The sequence below is a fragment of the Procambarus clarkii genome, chromosome 13, assembly GCF_040958095.1.
Source record: "Procambarus clarkii isolate CNS0578487 chromosome 13, FALCON_Pclarkii_2.0, whole genome shotgun sequence".
NCBI lineage: Eukaryota > Metazoa > Arthropoda > Malacostraca > Decapoda > Cambaridae > Procambarus > Procambarus clarkii.
The window spans coordinates 29,591,680-29,604,825 of NC_091162.1; the positions used below are offsets into that span (position 1 = coordinate 29,591,680).

Below are 13,146 nucleotides of genomic sequence, written 5' to 3' on the forward strand. Positions count from 1 at the left end.
TAGCATATCAGCCTGGTAAAGCTCCGGGAGCCTCCGGGTCTCACCCAGAAAATGGCGTTTCATTACATTCAACGCTGGTGTTGAATGTAATGAATTGTATGTAATGAATGTATGTAATGAATGTAATGAATTGGAGGACGGGCTGCATACTGTTATTGTTTTTATTACTCTATTTACACATGTTATATATATCTATCTACATGTTTTATTTACCAAAACTATACAAGTAAGCCGGTATTGTGTCCAAACAGTACAGTGGCCACCATACACTGCATGAGAAATCACACAGCAGACAGCAGTCGACGGTACGTTTATGACGTCACCTCCCTCACCAAAATAGCTCCACTAAAGGCTTTCGACAGAGTTCCACATAAGAGGTTGTTCTGGAAACTGGAAAATATTGGAGGGGTGACAGGTAAGCTTCTATCATGGATGAAAAATTTTCTGACTGATAGAAAAATGAGGGCAGTAATCAGAGGCAATGTATCAGAATGGAGAAATGTCACAAGTGGAGTACCACAGGGTTCAGTTCTTGCACCAGTGATGTTTATTGTGTACATAAATGATCTACCAGTTGGTATACAGAATTATATGAACATGTTTGCTGATGATGCTAAGATAATAGGAAGGATAAGAAATTTAGATGACTGTCATGCCCTTCAAGAAGACCTGGACAAAATAAGTATATGGAGCACCACTTGGCAAATGGAATTTAATGTTAATAAATGTCATGTTATGGAATGTGGAATAGGAGAACATAGACCCCACACAACCTATATATTATGTGAGAAATCTTTAAAGAATTCTGATAAAGAAAGAGATCTAGGAGTGGTTTTAGATAGAAAACTATCACCTGAGGACCACATAAAGAATATTGTGCAAGGAGCCTATGCTATGCTTTCTAACTTCAGAATTGCATTTAAATACATGGATGGCGATATACTAAAGAAATTGTTCATGACTTTTGTTAGGCCAAAGCTAGAATATGCAGCTGTTGTGTGGTGCCCATATCTTAAGAAGCACATCAAAAAACTGGAAAAGGTGCAAAGACATGCTACTAAGTGGCTCCCAGAACTGAAGGGCAAGAGCTATGAGGAGAGGTTAGAAGCATTAAATATGCCAAAACTAGAAGACACAAGAAAAAGAGGTGATATGATCACTACATACAAAATAGTAACAGGAATTGATAAAATCGACAGGGAAGACTTCCTGAGACCTGGAATTTCAAGAACAAGAGGTCATAGATTTAAACTAGCTAAACACAGATGCCGAAGAAATATAAGAAAATTCACCTTCGCAAATAGAGTGGTAGACGGTTGGAACAAGTTAAGTGAGAATTAAGGTGGTGGAGGCCAAGACCGTCAGTAGTTTCAAAGCGTTATATGACAAAGAGTGCTGGGAAGACGGGACACCACGAGCGTAGCTCTCATCCTGTAACTACACTTAGGTAATTACACTTAGGTAATTACTCAACATACTCCTATTGCTGTTATTACACTATATACACACACACACTGTATATACCCATGTACATGTGTGTTCCCCATAGCAAACCACGAAGCTAGTATGGTGAGCAAAACAAGAGTGGCTGCCACAAAGTGAGGCTACCACAATTCTCTCCCTCCCTCCCTCACCAAAATTCCTCCTTCCACAATACTACGCACAATGCTAATTATAACTACAATCCTAGTCACTAATTCCTGTAAATGAATAATTGACCACAAGTTTATTTTTAAAAGGAACCTAAGAAGTCATTTGAAGATTCCTAAATGTACAAAATAATGCTGTGGTGCTGTGGTTAGTGCTGTGAATATCGTGAACAGCATTGAATCACTGATATTTGAACATTGTTCCCAGTCATTATCACACTCAGGCTCTTCTATAATAGTATCATGGCTAAATAATACAAGTTATATATATATTTTGACATTATTAGGCGATGCTGTGGTCACACTCTGAACAGTAGTGCTGTGCGCTCATGCTGTGAGCGCCAGCCTTGGTTGCTCACACACTACTGAGGCTCTCACACCCGGGAATGTGGATCATTATTTTTTTTAAAGATGACGTCTGTTTACAAGAGCCCTGAGGAAGCTGATGTGAACCCCATGTATCCGCGGGAGTTTTGAATGGAACATGAAAAATACAAATACCTGGAGGCGCGTAGCGCACCCCTGACGTGGGCCTGCAGGCGCATTGCGCAGTTAAAGGGTTAAACACAAGGCAAAGTTAGAGAAGATTCAGCAATATACCACCAGGCTCATCCCGGAACTGAGAGAAATAAGCTACGAGGAAAGGCTAAAGGAGCTGAACCTCACGTCCCTGGTAAACAGAAGAGTAAGGGTAGACAACCACCTACAAAATTCTCAGGGAAATTGACAGGGTGGACAAAAATACACTCTTCAGCACGGGTGGAACACGAACACAGGGACACAGATGGAAACTTATTACTCAGATGAGCCACAGAGACGTTAGAAAGAATTTTTTCAGTGTCAGAGGAGTTAATAAATGGAATGCACTAGGAAGTGATGTGGTGGAGGCTGACTCCATACACAGTTTCAAATATAGGTATGATAGAGCCCAGTAGGCTCAGGAATCTGTACACCAGTTGATTGATGGTTTAGAGGCGGGACCAAGGAGACAGAGCTCAACCCCCACAAGCACAACTAGGTGAGTACCTCCGGCCTACATTGAACCGCATGGGCTGGCTTGGTCTCTGGCCCACGTTCTTCTTTTCTCTTTTCCACTAAGTGTTGGTGTCCCTTTCCGTTCGGTTTGTTTCTGGTTGTTGGTTGCAAAGCTTGGTGCTCTCCTCTGGCTCTTGTTGTTGGCCTTTCACCCTGTTGACCTGTTTCCTTGGGTGCTGGCCTCTTTTCTGGCTGAAATTGGGTCAGTTGGCCTTCAGAAAGGACCTTTCATCTTTTGGGTTTGTTGGTGCAGCTGGGGGTGCACCATCAAATCCTCCTCAGTGATTTGTCTCCTTTCAAAGGTTTTTCGTTCTGGGTAGTGCATGGACATTGGTACCCCTGCAAAGTCATTTGATGGGGAGTGATTTTTCCTTTTTGTGAGCTAGGGTGATTAGCATCTTGCTCATTCTTTGAAAGCTATTTCTGTTTCAAGGCAAACTGTGCTTGTGGGTTGCATGATTGATCAAGTGTTTCCAATTGCTTACACCTTCACCCTGTTGCTATAAAGTTAGGGGTTAGTGTTAGCTCCACCAAGATGCTCTCCACTCCCAGCCTCCCTGCTGATTACATCCAGTGAGGTACAGTACCAGTTTCATGCCTAAGGTCCTCTTCTTGGATTATGGACTGCCGGGCTTTTTGTGTGGGGCTTTTTTAACCACGGTGTGTGCTGGCTGAGAAAACTTGTTCGCCTAAAACTGCGCCAGCCAAGAAAACACCAATTTAAGATTTCGTATCCATTCAAAACGAGAGCGTGGTTGGTAGGGTACGAAATGGACTCCTGGGACCTCCAGTGAGAGGCAGCCATCTTGGAAAAAATTCCAAGAATGCCCTAGGGCTGCTGGCTGGATCAGTTCCTAGTGAGCAACTATGGGTAACGCCTGCCGCCTCTGGCTCCCAACTCCCGTCCGACATGGTGTTGAAAGATCGCTCTCTGTCAGTGAAATTCAGACCTTGTTGTTTGAAGAACATAAGGATCATGATATTGATGAAGCTAGGCACAATAAGGACCTAACACAAGGGGTTGGATATAAGTGATACAGCACCGATGAGGATAATACAGCGAGCGTATCCAGTAGTAGCCACACCCATGCCCACCCTTGTCATCTTCAATTTTTATAGATGCACCCACTTTCCCATATACAGGTGAAGATATGAGTTGTATATTTTTACCCGGAGAGAATTTTGTCATTGAGCTTTTCTTAGATCTTTTCAAGAATACCTTGATTTTTCAATCCCACCTTACAAAGCGATCTTTTCAAGAATAGCTGAATCTCTTCCGGAATACCTGAATCTCTTCCAGAATACCTTACGAAGCAATCTTTTTAAGTCTACCTTACAAGTTGATCTTTTCCTATAATCTTTTCAAGACTACCTTTCACTTCACAAGCTTGGCTACATACCACCTACAAGGTACTAAAGCCAAGGGTGTATGGGAGTGCATTAGTTGCAAGCACACCGACCGAAAAAACAGGAAGCAAAAATCTGTTTGTACCTGATGCAACGAGTGCGAATTTGCATTGTGTACCATGGACTGCTTCGTTTATTATCACTCAGTACTGAGTGTGTAATACAATGTGTGACTGTATAAATAGTGTGTGAAAGTGTACATATTGTAAATATATTGAATATTGAACAGGTAATATTGCAACAATGAACATTTGTTGTGGACACGTTACTGACACATGTATCACAGTTCCATGGAACATTATGAACGTTCTACTGTATACATATTGTAAAGGACACAACTGTCCATCATATATGGTAAAAAACTATTTATAAAGCATTGGAAATACATAGAAAAAAGAAATGTTAATATATTTGTGGCAACTTGTGAGGCATGAATGGCGCAGGCGACTGCCTTTGGGAGCTTCACGCACAGGCAAACAGCCCGTGATGAGATCATGTACTACATTGTCTATGTCCCCACAGCCAAAGTAAGTGTGGTCTTACCACTACACCACAGTCTCTGTGGTGTAGTGGTAAGACACTCGCCTAGTGTTCCACGAGCGCTATGTCTTGGGTTCGTATCCTGGCCGGGGAGGATTTACTGGGCGCAATTCCTTAACTGTAGCCTCTGTTTAACCCCATAACTGCGTTGCCTCCAAATGTGACACCCCCGCAGTGCACAGGAAATAAATTCTCTGGAAAAAATTCTTTTTTCTTTTTAAAGTGTCAAAAACCCTTCCCTCAGTATGGGTATGTAAAAAAAAAGGTCGAAATTGTACTTACTTTGGCTGCTATGGGGTCTGGAAGTTGGGGCGTGACGTCATCATTCCCCGTGGGCCCATGCCATAAGCTCTCGGGGGCGGTGGGGCGCTCGGGACGGGGTGTGCGAGTTGCCGCGAATATATTTTCGTTCATTTTTTGCGCACCTTTCCAAATACATTTTTATTGTTTTTATGTGCCAATCCAATGTATAATGAACACGTACACTATAATATCACAGTACAACATCCGTACTGTCCGTAGACACTGTGTTACGTGCAGGAAACTTGTGTACACATATGCAGCACATATTTACTATGTATCATGCTAATTTGTGTATATATACAATCTATTTACACACTATACACTGTCACACACTACATTCACTATCAACACATTCAGAACACGGCGAGTGAGAGCTGCCACACCCAGCCAGCCCTCCCTCACTTCTCCAACATTGTATTCGCCAACTTTGCCCCTCCCATCATACAGTTATTCACACCAATGTTTCATGTTCATTTATGTATATTTACAACATATGTACTCACTATACACTGTCACACACTATATACATTTACCATCAACACATTCAGAACATCGCGTATCAGCTGCTTCGTATGGGCCAATAGCAGCTGCTTCGTATGGGCCAATAGCAGCTGCCTCGTATGGGCCAATAGCAGCTGCCTCATATGGGCCAATAGCAGCTGCCTCGTATGGGCCAATAGCAGCTGCCTCGTATGGGCCAATAGCAGCTGCCTCGTATGGGCCAATAGCAGCTGCCTCGTATGGGCCAATAGCAGATGCCCCGTATGGGCCAATAGCAGCTGCCCCATATGGGCCAATAGCAGCTGCCCCGTATGGGCCAATAGCAGCTGCCCCGTATGAGCCAATAGCAGCTGCCTCGTATGGGCCAATAGCAGCTGCCCCGTATGGGCCAATAGCAGCTGCCCCGTATGGGCCAATAGCAGGTGCCCCGTATGGGCCAATAGCAGCTGCCTCGTATGGGCCAATAGCAGCTGCCTCGTATGGGCCAATAGCAGCTGCCCCGTATGGGCCAATAGCAGCTGCCCGTATGGGCCAATAGCAGCTGCCCCGTATGGGCCAATAGCAGCTGCCTCCTATGGGCCAATAGCAGCTGCCTCGTATGGGCCAATAGCAGCTGCCGCGTATGGGCCAATAGGAGCATTTGGCCATGAACACATTCAGAACACCTCGAGTGAGAACAGCCACACCCAGCCAGTCTCCCTCACTCCAACATCTTACTCGCCAACATTGCTCCTCCCACCATATTGCTATAGTTCTTATTACACATGTTCTATATACCTATCTACATGTTTTATTTACCAGAACTATGCAAGTAAGCCGGTATTGTGTCCAAACAGTACAGTGGCCACCATACACTGCATGAAAAATTACACAGCAGACGACGCTACGATTACGTCACGTCCCTCACCAAAATAGCTCCTCTCAACATTCTCCTGTTGCTGTTCTTACACTATATACACACACTATATATACCCATGTACATATGTGTTGCCCATAGCGAACCACTAAGCTAGTATGGAGCAAAACAAGAGTGGCAGCCACACACACACAATGAGGCTACCTCAATTCTCGCCCTCCCTCCCTCATCAAAATTCCTCCTTCCACAATAATACGCACAACGCTAATTATAACCACAATCCTGCTATTATCACAATTCTGGTCACTAATTCCTGTAAATGAATAATTGACCACACGTTTATTTTGAAAAGGAACTTAAGAAATCATTTGAAGATTCCTAGATGAACGAAATAATGCTGTGGCTAGCACTGTGAACATCGTGAACAGCATTGAATCATTGATATTTGAACATTGTACCCAGTCATTATCACACTCAGGTTCTAATATAACACTATCATAGCTAAATAATACAAGTTATATATATATTTTGACATTATTAGGCGAAGCTGTGGTCACATGCTGAACAGCAGTGCTGTGCGCTCATGGTGCGAGCACCAGCCTTGGTTGCTCACACACTACTGAGGCTCCCACACCCGGGAATGTGGACCACGATTTTTTTTAAAGATGACGTCTGTTTACAAGAGCCCTGAGGAAGCTGATGTGAACCCCATGTAGCCACGGGAGTTTTGAATGGAACGTGAAAAATACAAATACCCGGAGGCGCGTTGCGCAAACCAGACGTGAGCCTGCAGGCGTGTTGCGCAGTTTAAGGGTTAATGCAAAAGTAAAATGTGTACTTGGATGAAAAAATGATTATTCGTGGCAGGGGATCGTATTCCAGGGACCATAGGATTAAGGACTTGCCCGAAACGCTACGCGTACTAGTGGCTGTACAAGAATGTAACAACTCTTGTATATATCTCAAAAAAAAAAAAAAAAAAATGGAATTTTTTCTTTTTTTTTTTTTTACATGAACATGTTCAGGGAAGGGAATTTATCATTTTACAAAGAAAACAAATTTTTGGGCGAACACTTGATTTTTGGCACAGCCAGAGTTTAATGATAAACGTGGCACATTACAGTGGTTACTCCCTTGGTTTGTGCCTCTGGCATTTAAAACATTTCTACAGCTTAAACATTAGACTGTGCCAACTGAGAAAACTTAGTCGGTTGGAAATTGTGCCAACCGAGAAAAAACTTTTTGATTGATTGGTCAACTCTTTTTGATTTTCTGTACCCATTCAAAATGTGTGCGCGGTAGGTTGTGTATGAAATGGATTCTTAGAACCTCCAGTGAGAGGCAGCCATCTTGGACAAAATTCCCAGAATGCCTTAGGGCTGTTGGCTGGGTTAGTACTGAGTGAGCAACCAAGGGTGGCTCACGTGCCTCTGGCTCCCAAACACCTGTCCGACGCAGTATTGAAAGATAGTGCTCTGTCGCTAAAATTCAGACCTTATTGTTTGAAGAACATAAGGGTTATGATATTGGTGAAGCTAGGCGCAATTAGGACCTGACACAAAGGTCGGATGCCTGTGATACAGCACCTATGAGGATGATTCAGGGAGCGTATCCAGCTGTAGCTCTGAGTGCCACCCTCGCCCACCAATGCCATCTCCAATTTTTATAAATGATACATAGATGAATCGTTTTCTGGGTTCAGTGATGATGAATCTGATACAAGTAGCATAGATAAACAGTGTTAGTGGCTTCCATGGTGGTATTTTCCATAGGAATTCAAGAAAAGCTGAATCTCTTCCAGAATACCTGAATCTCTTCCAGATTAACTGACACTCTTTGAGGTTAGCTGAATCTCTTCCAGTGTGGGATCTTACAAAGCGATCATTTCAAGATTTCCTTACAAATTTATCTTTTCCTATAATCATTTCAGTACTACCTTATGCTTATTGGCAAAAGCTTGGCTACATACCACCTACAAGTACTAAACCCAAGGGTAAACCCTCATGAATGCGTTATTTGCAAGCACATAGTACGAAGAAACAGGAAGCGAAAATCTATCTGTACCTGGTGCAATGAGAGTAAAGTTGCGCTATGTACCATGGACTACTTCGTTGATTATTACTTTCTTCTGAAGTACTAAGTGTGTAATACAGTGTGTTACTGTGTTAATAGTGTGTGAATCTGTAGATATTATAATTATAGTGAATTTTTTAACGAGTGATATTGCGACAATAAACATTTATTGTGGACACATTACTGACACATGTATCACAGTTCCATGGAACATTATGAATGTTCTACTGTATACATATTGTAAAGGACACAAATATGCATCATATACGATAAAAAAAAAACAAATAAATCTGCATTGGAAGTACATAGAACAAACAATTGAAAATATATTTGTGGTAATTCGCAGTGCTTGAATGGCCCACGCGCCCATGTCTGGGAGCGTCACACACAGGCGACCACCCCCTGATGATGTCACAGCACACCTTGTCCATGTCTCCACAGCCAAATTCAGTGGAATTTGTTATTTATTTTTATATGTACATGTTCAGGGAAGGGAATTTATCATCTTACAAAGAAAAAAGAATATTTGGGGAACACATGATTTCACGAACACCGGTGTAATGTCACAATAAACTCAGTGCATCACAGTGGTTAATGTTGGTTAATGTAATTACAACTATTTTTTCTATATTTTTCTACAGTGTATAGATCCTGAGCATTACTGTGGTAAATCAATGCTGATGAGAGTGTTTGATGATCAGCCATCATCTTCATCTCTTCAAACACTCACACTTGGACCATTCTCCATGGACCCCAGGAAAAAATGTAAGCACATTTTATTTTAAGTATTTGTTGCTTATCTTAGCCATAATCTTTTTAGTATATTTTTGCATATACAGAGGAACCTTGTGTGATGAGCAGCCCCATCTACGAGCATTTCAGGTAATGAGCGAGCAACTCGCAGAAAATTTGTCTCGATTGACGCGCTTCCGCTTGATTAGCGAGAAAACCACGTGGTGCTTCCTAGCGTTTCCACTGATTCTCGCAAATTCTCGTACGCCTCTGATGACAGTGTTGTTGTTTTATTGCATAGGATAAGCATCCCTCCGCATTTATTTGTACTTTTCTTTTTTCTTTTTTTTTGTAATTTTGTGACTACAATTTGTAACCCATGATGTTGCCAAAGACCAGGGTTAGGCACCCAGAAAGGTAGGCATAACAAAACAAACCCTCACATGGTAAGAAACTAAAACAAAAAAATGAACAGAGAGGTAGAAAGTCCCTACAATCCCAAGAAACAAGCAAACAAGCAAACATCACACTTTACTGCCGCGCCGATTGTCCGCGCAGCCGTCCCCGCCCCAGGAGGGGAAGGGGGGGGGGCCCGGACCTCACCACGCCGGCTGCCTAGCACCAGTTCGGAAACTTAGCTTCAACCAACGTGAAAAAAACGCCGACCGATGGGAGGGAGGGTTGCCAGGGAGCCTCCAGGAACTCACCCAGAAAATAGCGTTTCATTACATTAAATGCTGATTTTCTGTAGGGAGCCCCTATGGCTTCCTGGAGCTTCATACCTAAAGAGAAGGAAAAGAAAAGGCTGATCCAGGAGGCGGCTGTCACAAACTCGGCAATGTGAAGTCGAGACAACTAGCAGCAACCTGCAATCCAAGGCAACACAAGAAAGCATAGGAGCAGACACGCTCACAAATGAACGGGTGGCCAGGAACCTGTGCGATCCCCAAATCCTCGCGCCTGAAATGAGCCCAAGACGTCACCAAACATGGCAGCGAAAGCTGCAAACGTCCGAATGGCATGGGCGCAAGGATAGACAGCAGGCTGGTAGACATAAGAAAGCTGCAGACGACCTGGGAGACCTGAGCCCTGAACAGGGAACCAGGGAACCGGATCAACCCAAAGCGCATCCCTAGCCACGGCACGCAGGTAACGGCAAAGAGCCACAACCGGACAACACATGTCACACCCCTGGCTGAACCAACCAAGCATCAAAAACCCCAGGACCCCTCCGGAAAGCAGCCGTCTTGACTGTCGCCAGAAGGATGGAGAAAGGCTGCAAGTGTACAAACCTACCACCAGTACCAAAAGAGCAGAAACCCCTGCACTGGAAGAGCCGGAAGCTTCCCAACCCAACCCGCAGAGGCCCATGCCAACAAAATATGGCCTATGAAAACCAAACATGAACCGAAGGGACTACTACAAACTGATGAGAAGAAGATAAAAGAGCGCACCCTGATGAAGGACCAGGACGGCTCAGGCGATGCATGAGCAGGCCGGAGGTGAAACAAAACACGAGAAAGCGTACGGAACGGGGCGGATGTGATGTCCACCCCGAACGCAAGCCGGAGCGGCTCTGCCAGCACCACACGTAACGAGGCGACAGTAAGAATCATCAAATAACTGTAGTCCTGAAAACCCAAGAAAGGACAAGACAACCCGATGCGAAAGAGAAGACAACTTACGAAGAGCAAGAAAAAGGTGAATAGAAACACCAGGAACGTCATACTGTCACCAAGACGAAGCTCGCAGGTGGGACCCGCCCCAAAGAGCCAAGGACCGCATCGAACCCCCCCAGTTCAGGCAATGAACCACTGGAGAACAGTCCAAATGGAGCTGGCTCATTGATCTGTGAGCGACCCGAATCCTCCGGAGCTTCATCCACACAGCCGTGAACTCCCGTACCGTGCTGTGAGCCCGACAGAAGGACGGACTCTACAGTTCCTGGCCGGCCTGCTGAGCACTGGTCACCGGCCCAGAGACGACGCATCTATGAACACATCGAGCGAGGGCTCAGGTAGGCACCAAGGCACTGAACCTCGAAAACCCAAAGCGGAATCCAGCGACGCAGCACCCGATGCAAAGCCCCCAGAGACTGAACCCAGTGGTCATGAAAGACGCAAAAGGAACATCCCCAAAGGAACCAGAACTGCAGAGGAAGCCACACCCGACCTGGTGGGTAGACCACCACGACAAAGTTCAGGCTTCCGCACAAACCCTTGAATAACTGTCATGTGACCTGGGAGCCCTTCAAAAATAGATGAAGGCAGCCGAACCAGAGCCACTGGATGGAGAGACAAAGAAGTGGTCCAAGTGTCCAACACAAGACCCACCCAAGACCGAACCTGAGAAGGAACCAGATGGGACTTTTGCCAGTTCACCAGGAACTCGAACCAAGTGAGCTGGGAAAGAACCAAATCCCTGGCAAGCAGACATGCAGAGTTGCTGGGATCCCACACCAGCCAGTCGTCGAGATAGTCCGGAACCCGGACACCTAACAGACGCAAGCAGGCCACTACGACCTGAGTAAGGCATGTGAAAATGCGAGGAGCCAGATTCAAACTGAATGGAAGGCAACGAAAGTGGTAACTCTGATACCCCACAACGAAACCGAGCCAGTCCCTGAACCTCGGTTGAATTGGCACATGCCAATATGCGTCGTTGAGGTTCAGAGACACCATCCAAGTGTCCGGCTCCAACAAAGACGGACCTGGGATTGAGTAGTCATCGGAAAGGAGGGGCAGTAAACACAAGGGTTCAGACTGGACAAGTCCAGAAGGAACCTGAGGTCCGTCCGCACAGTCTCGTTTCGGGACCGGAAATAGGCGGGAAACCCACCTGAGGAATGAGGTCATTTCGACGACACCCAAGCGAAGCCACTCCGAGACGACCTGACAGAGCGCAAAAGAAGAGGCCAGCCCTGCTAGCCCCAAACCCCCGAAGGAGGAGAGGCCACCAAACTTCACCACAGGTCGCACGAAATAATACGAAACGCCCACAAATCGTGGGACTAGGCGCGAGCAAACAGAGCAAACCTTTCCCCTCACCACCCCGTCAGCCAACGCACCTTATGAGCACCTAAGCGACACAGGGCAATCACCGTGCCGGACAAAAACAGATTCTACAGAAGGCTGCACCAGTGCCGAGTCTGGCGCCACTGGCCTACCACGATGGGAAGAACCCCGAGCCCTGGCACAATCCTGCCGGGAAGGCCCCCCACAAGCCCCCGGAGAACTAACAAATCCGACATAGGACGGCAACTAGCCGAAGCTGCCTACAGATACTGCACACCCACAGACTCAGCAAACAGCAATGGACAAAAGGGCAAAGACAGCCTAAGAGCCAGGGCCCAAGCAAATTCCAAGGAAGAAGCAAGCACCAACTGCCAACACGTGAGTCGAGAAGCAAAAAACCACGAAACCGCATCCCGCAGGAGCAGCGCAAATAGCTTTAACAATGCAGATGATGCACTCGCTGCCGAGGGCAATGCACCAGACCCAGAAGTGGCACCAATCGCCTCCACATCCACCTCAAGACAGTCCGAGGACAGCTCAAGGAGGGAGAAGAAACACAGAGCTGAAGCCAACAGGCCACGTGTGCACAAATTCTCTATGCCCAACACTGCCGAAAGGGGATGGAACCTGCACACGAAGCTGCATCACGTCAACATCCCGCGGAAGGGCAGGGGCAAACAAGCACTCATTGAGATGCTCAAATTTGTCCCCCAGGAATACCTGCAAAGCCGTCTGAGCCTCCCTCCACTCAAGCGTGTGGGACCAACAAAACATTTGTCAAGCCTCCAAAGAGAAGAGAGGGCTGTCTGCTAACCAAGACAACTCCGGAACCTCATAACGAACTCAGTAAGGGCACAAAGATCCATACATAAAGGTACACTGATCCATTACAAAAGCATAATCCGGGTTGCACAGGAGGTAAGCCGCAAGGACTTCCCTCACCACATGAGACGGAACGCGGGAAGCCGAAAACCTCTGAAAGGATGGAACCGAAAAACTGACGGGATCATGGAACCAAACCTGGGGAGGGGTAGAT

At 45.6% G+C, this 13,146-nt stretch overlaps 1 protein-coding gene across 1 annotated transcript in view; it reads left to right on the top strand.

Moving 5' to 3' along the window:
- The window catches only part of LOC123757291 (transforming growth factor beta receptor type 3), a 720,483-nt gene that overhangs the window by 676,430 nt on the left and 30,907 nt on the right, over positions 1-13,146 (top strand). Inside the window, 1 exon segment of the mRNA XM_045740847.2 lies at positions 9,006-9,129. Within this exon segment, the coding sequence (XP_045596803.2) occupies positions 9,006-9,129 (124 nt within the window).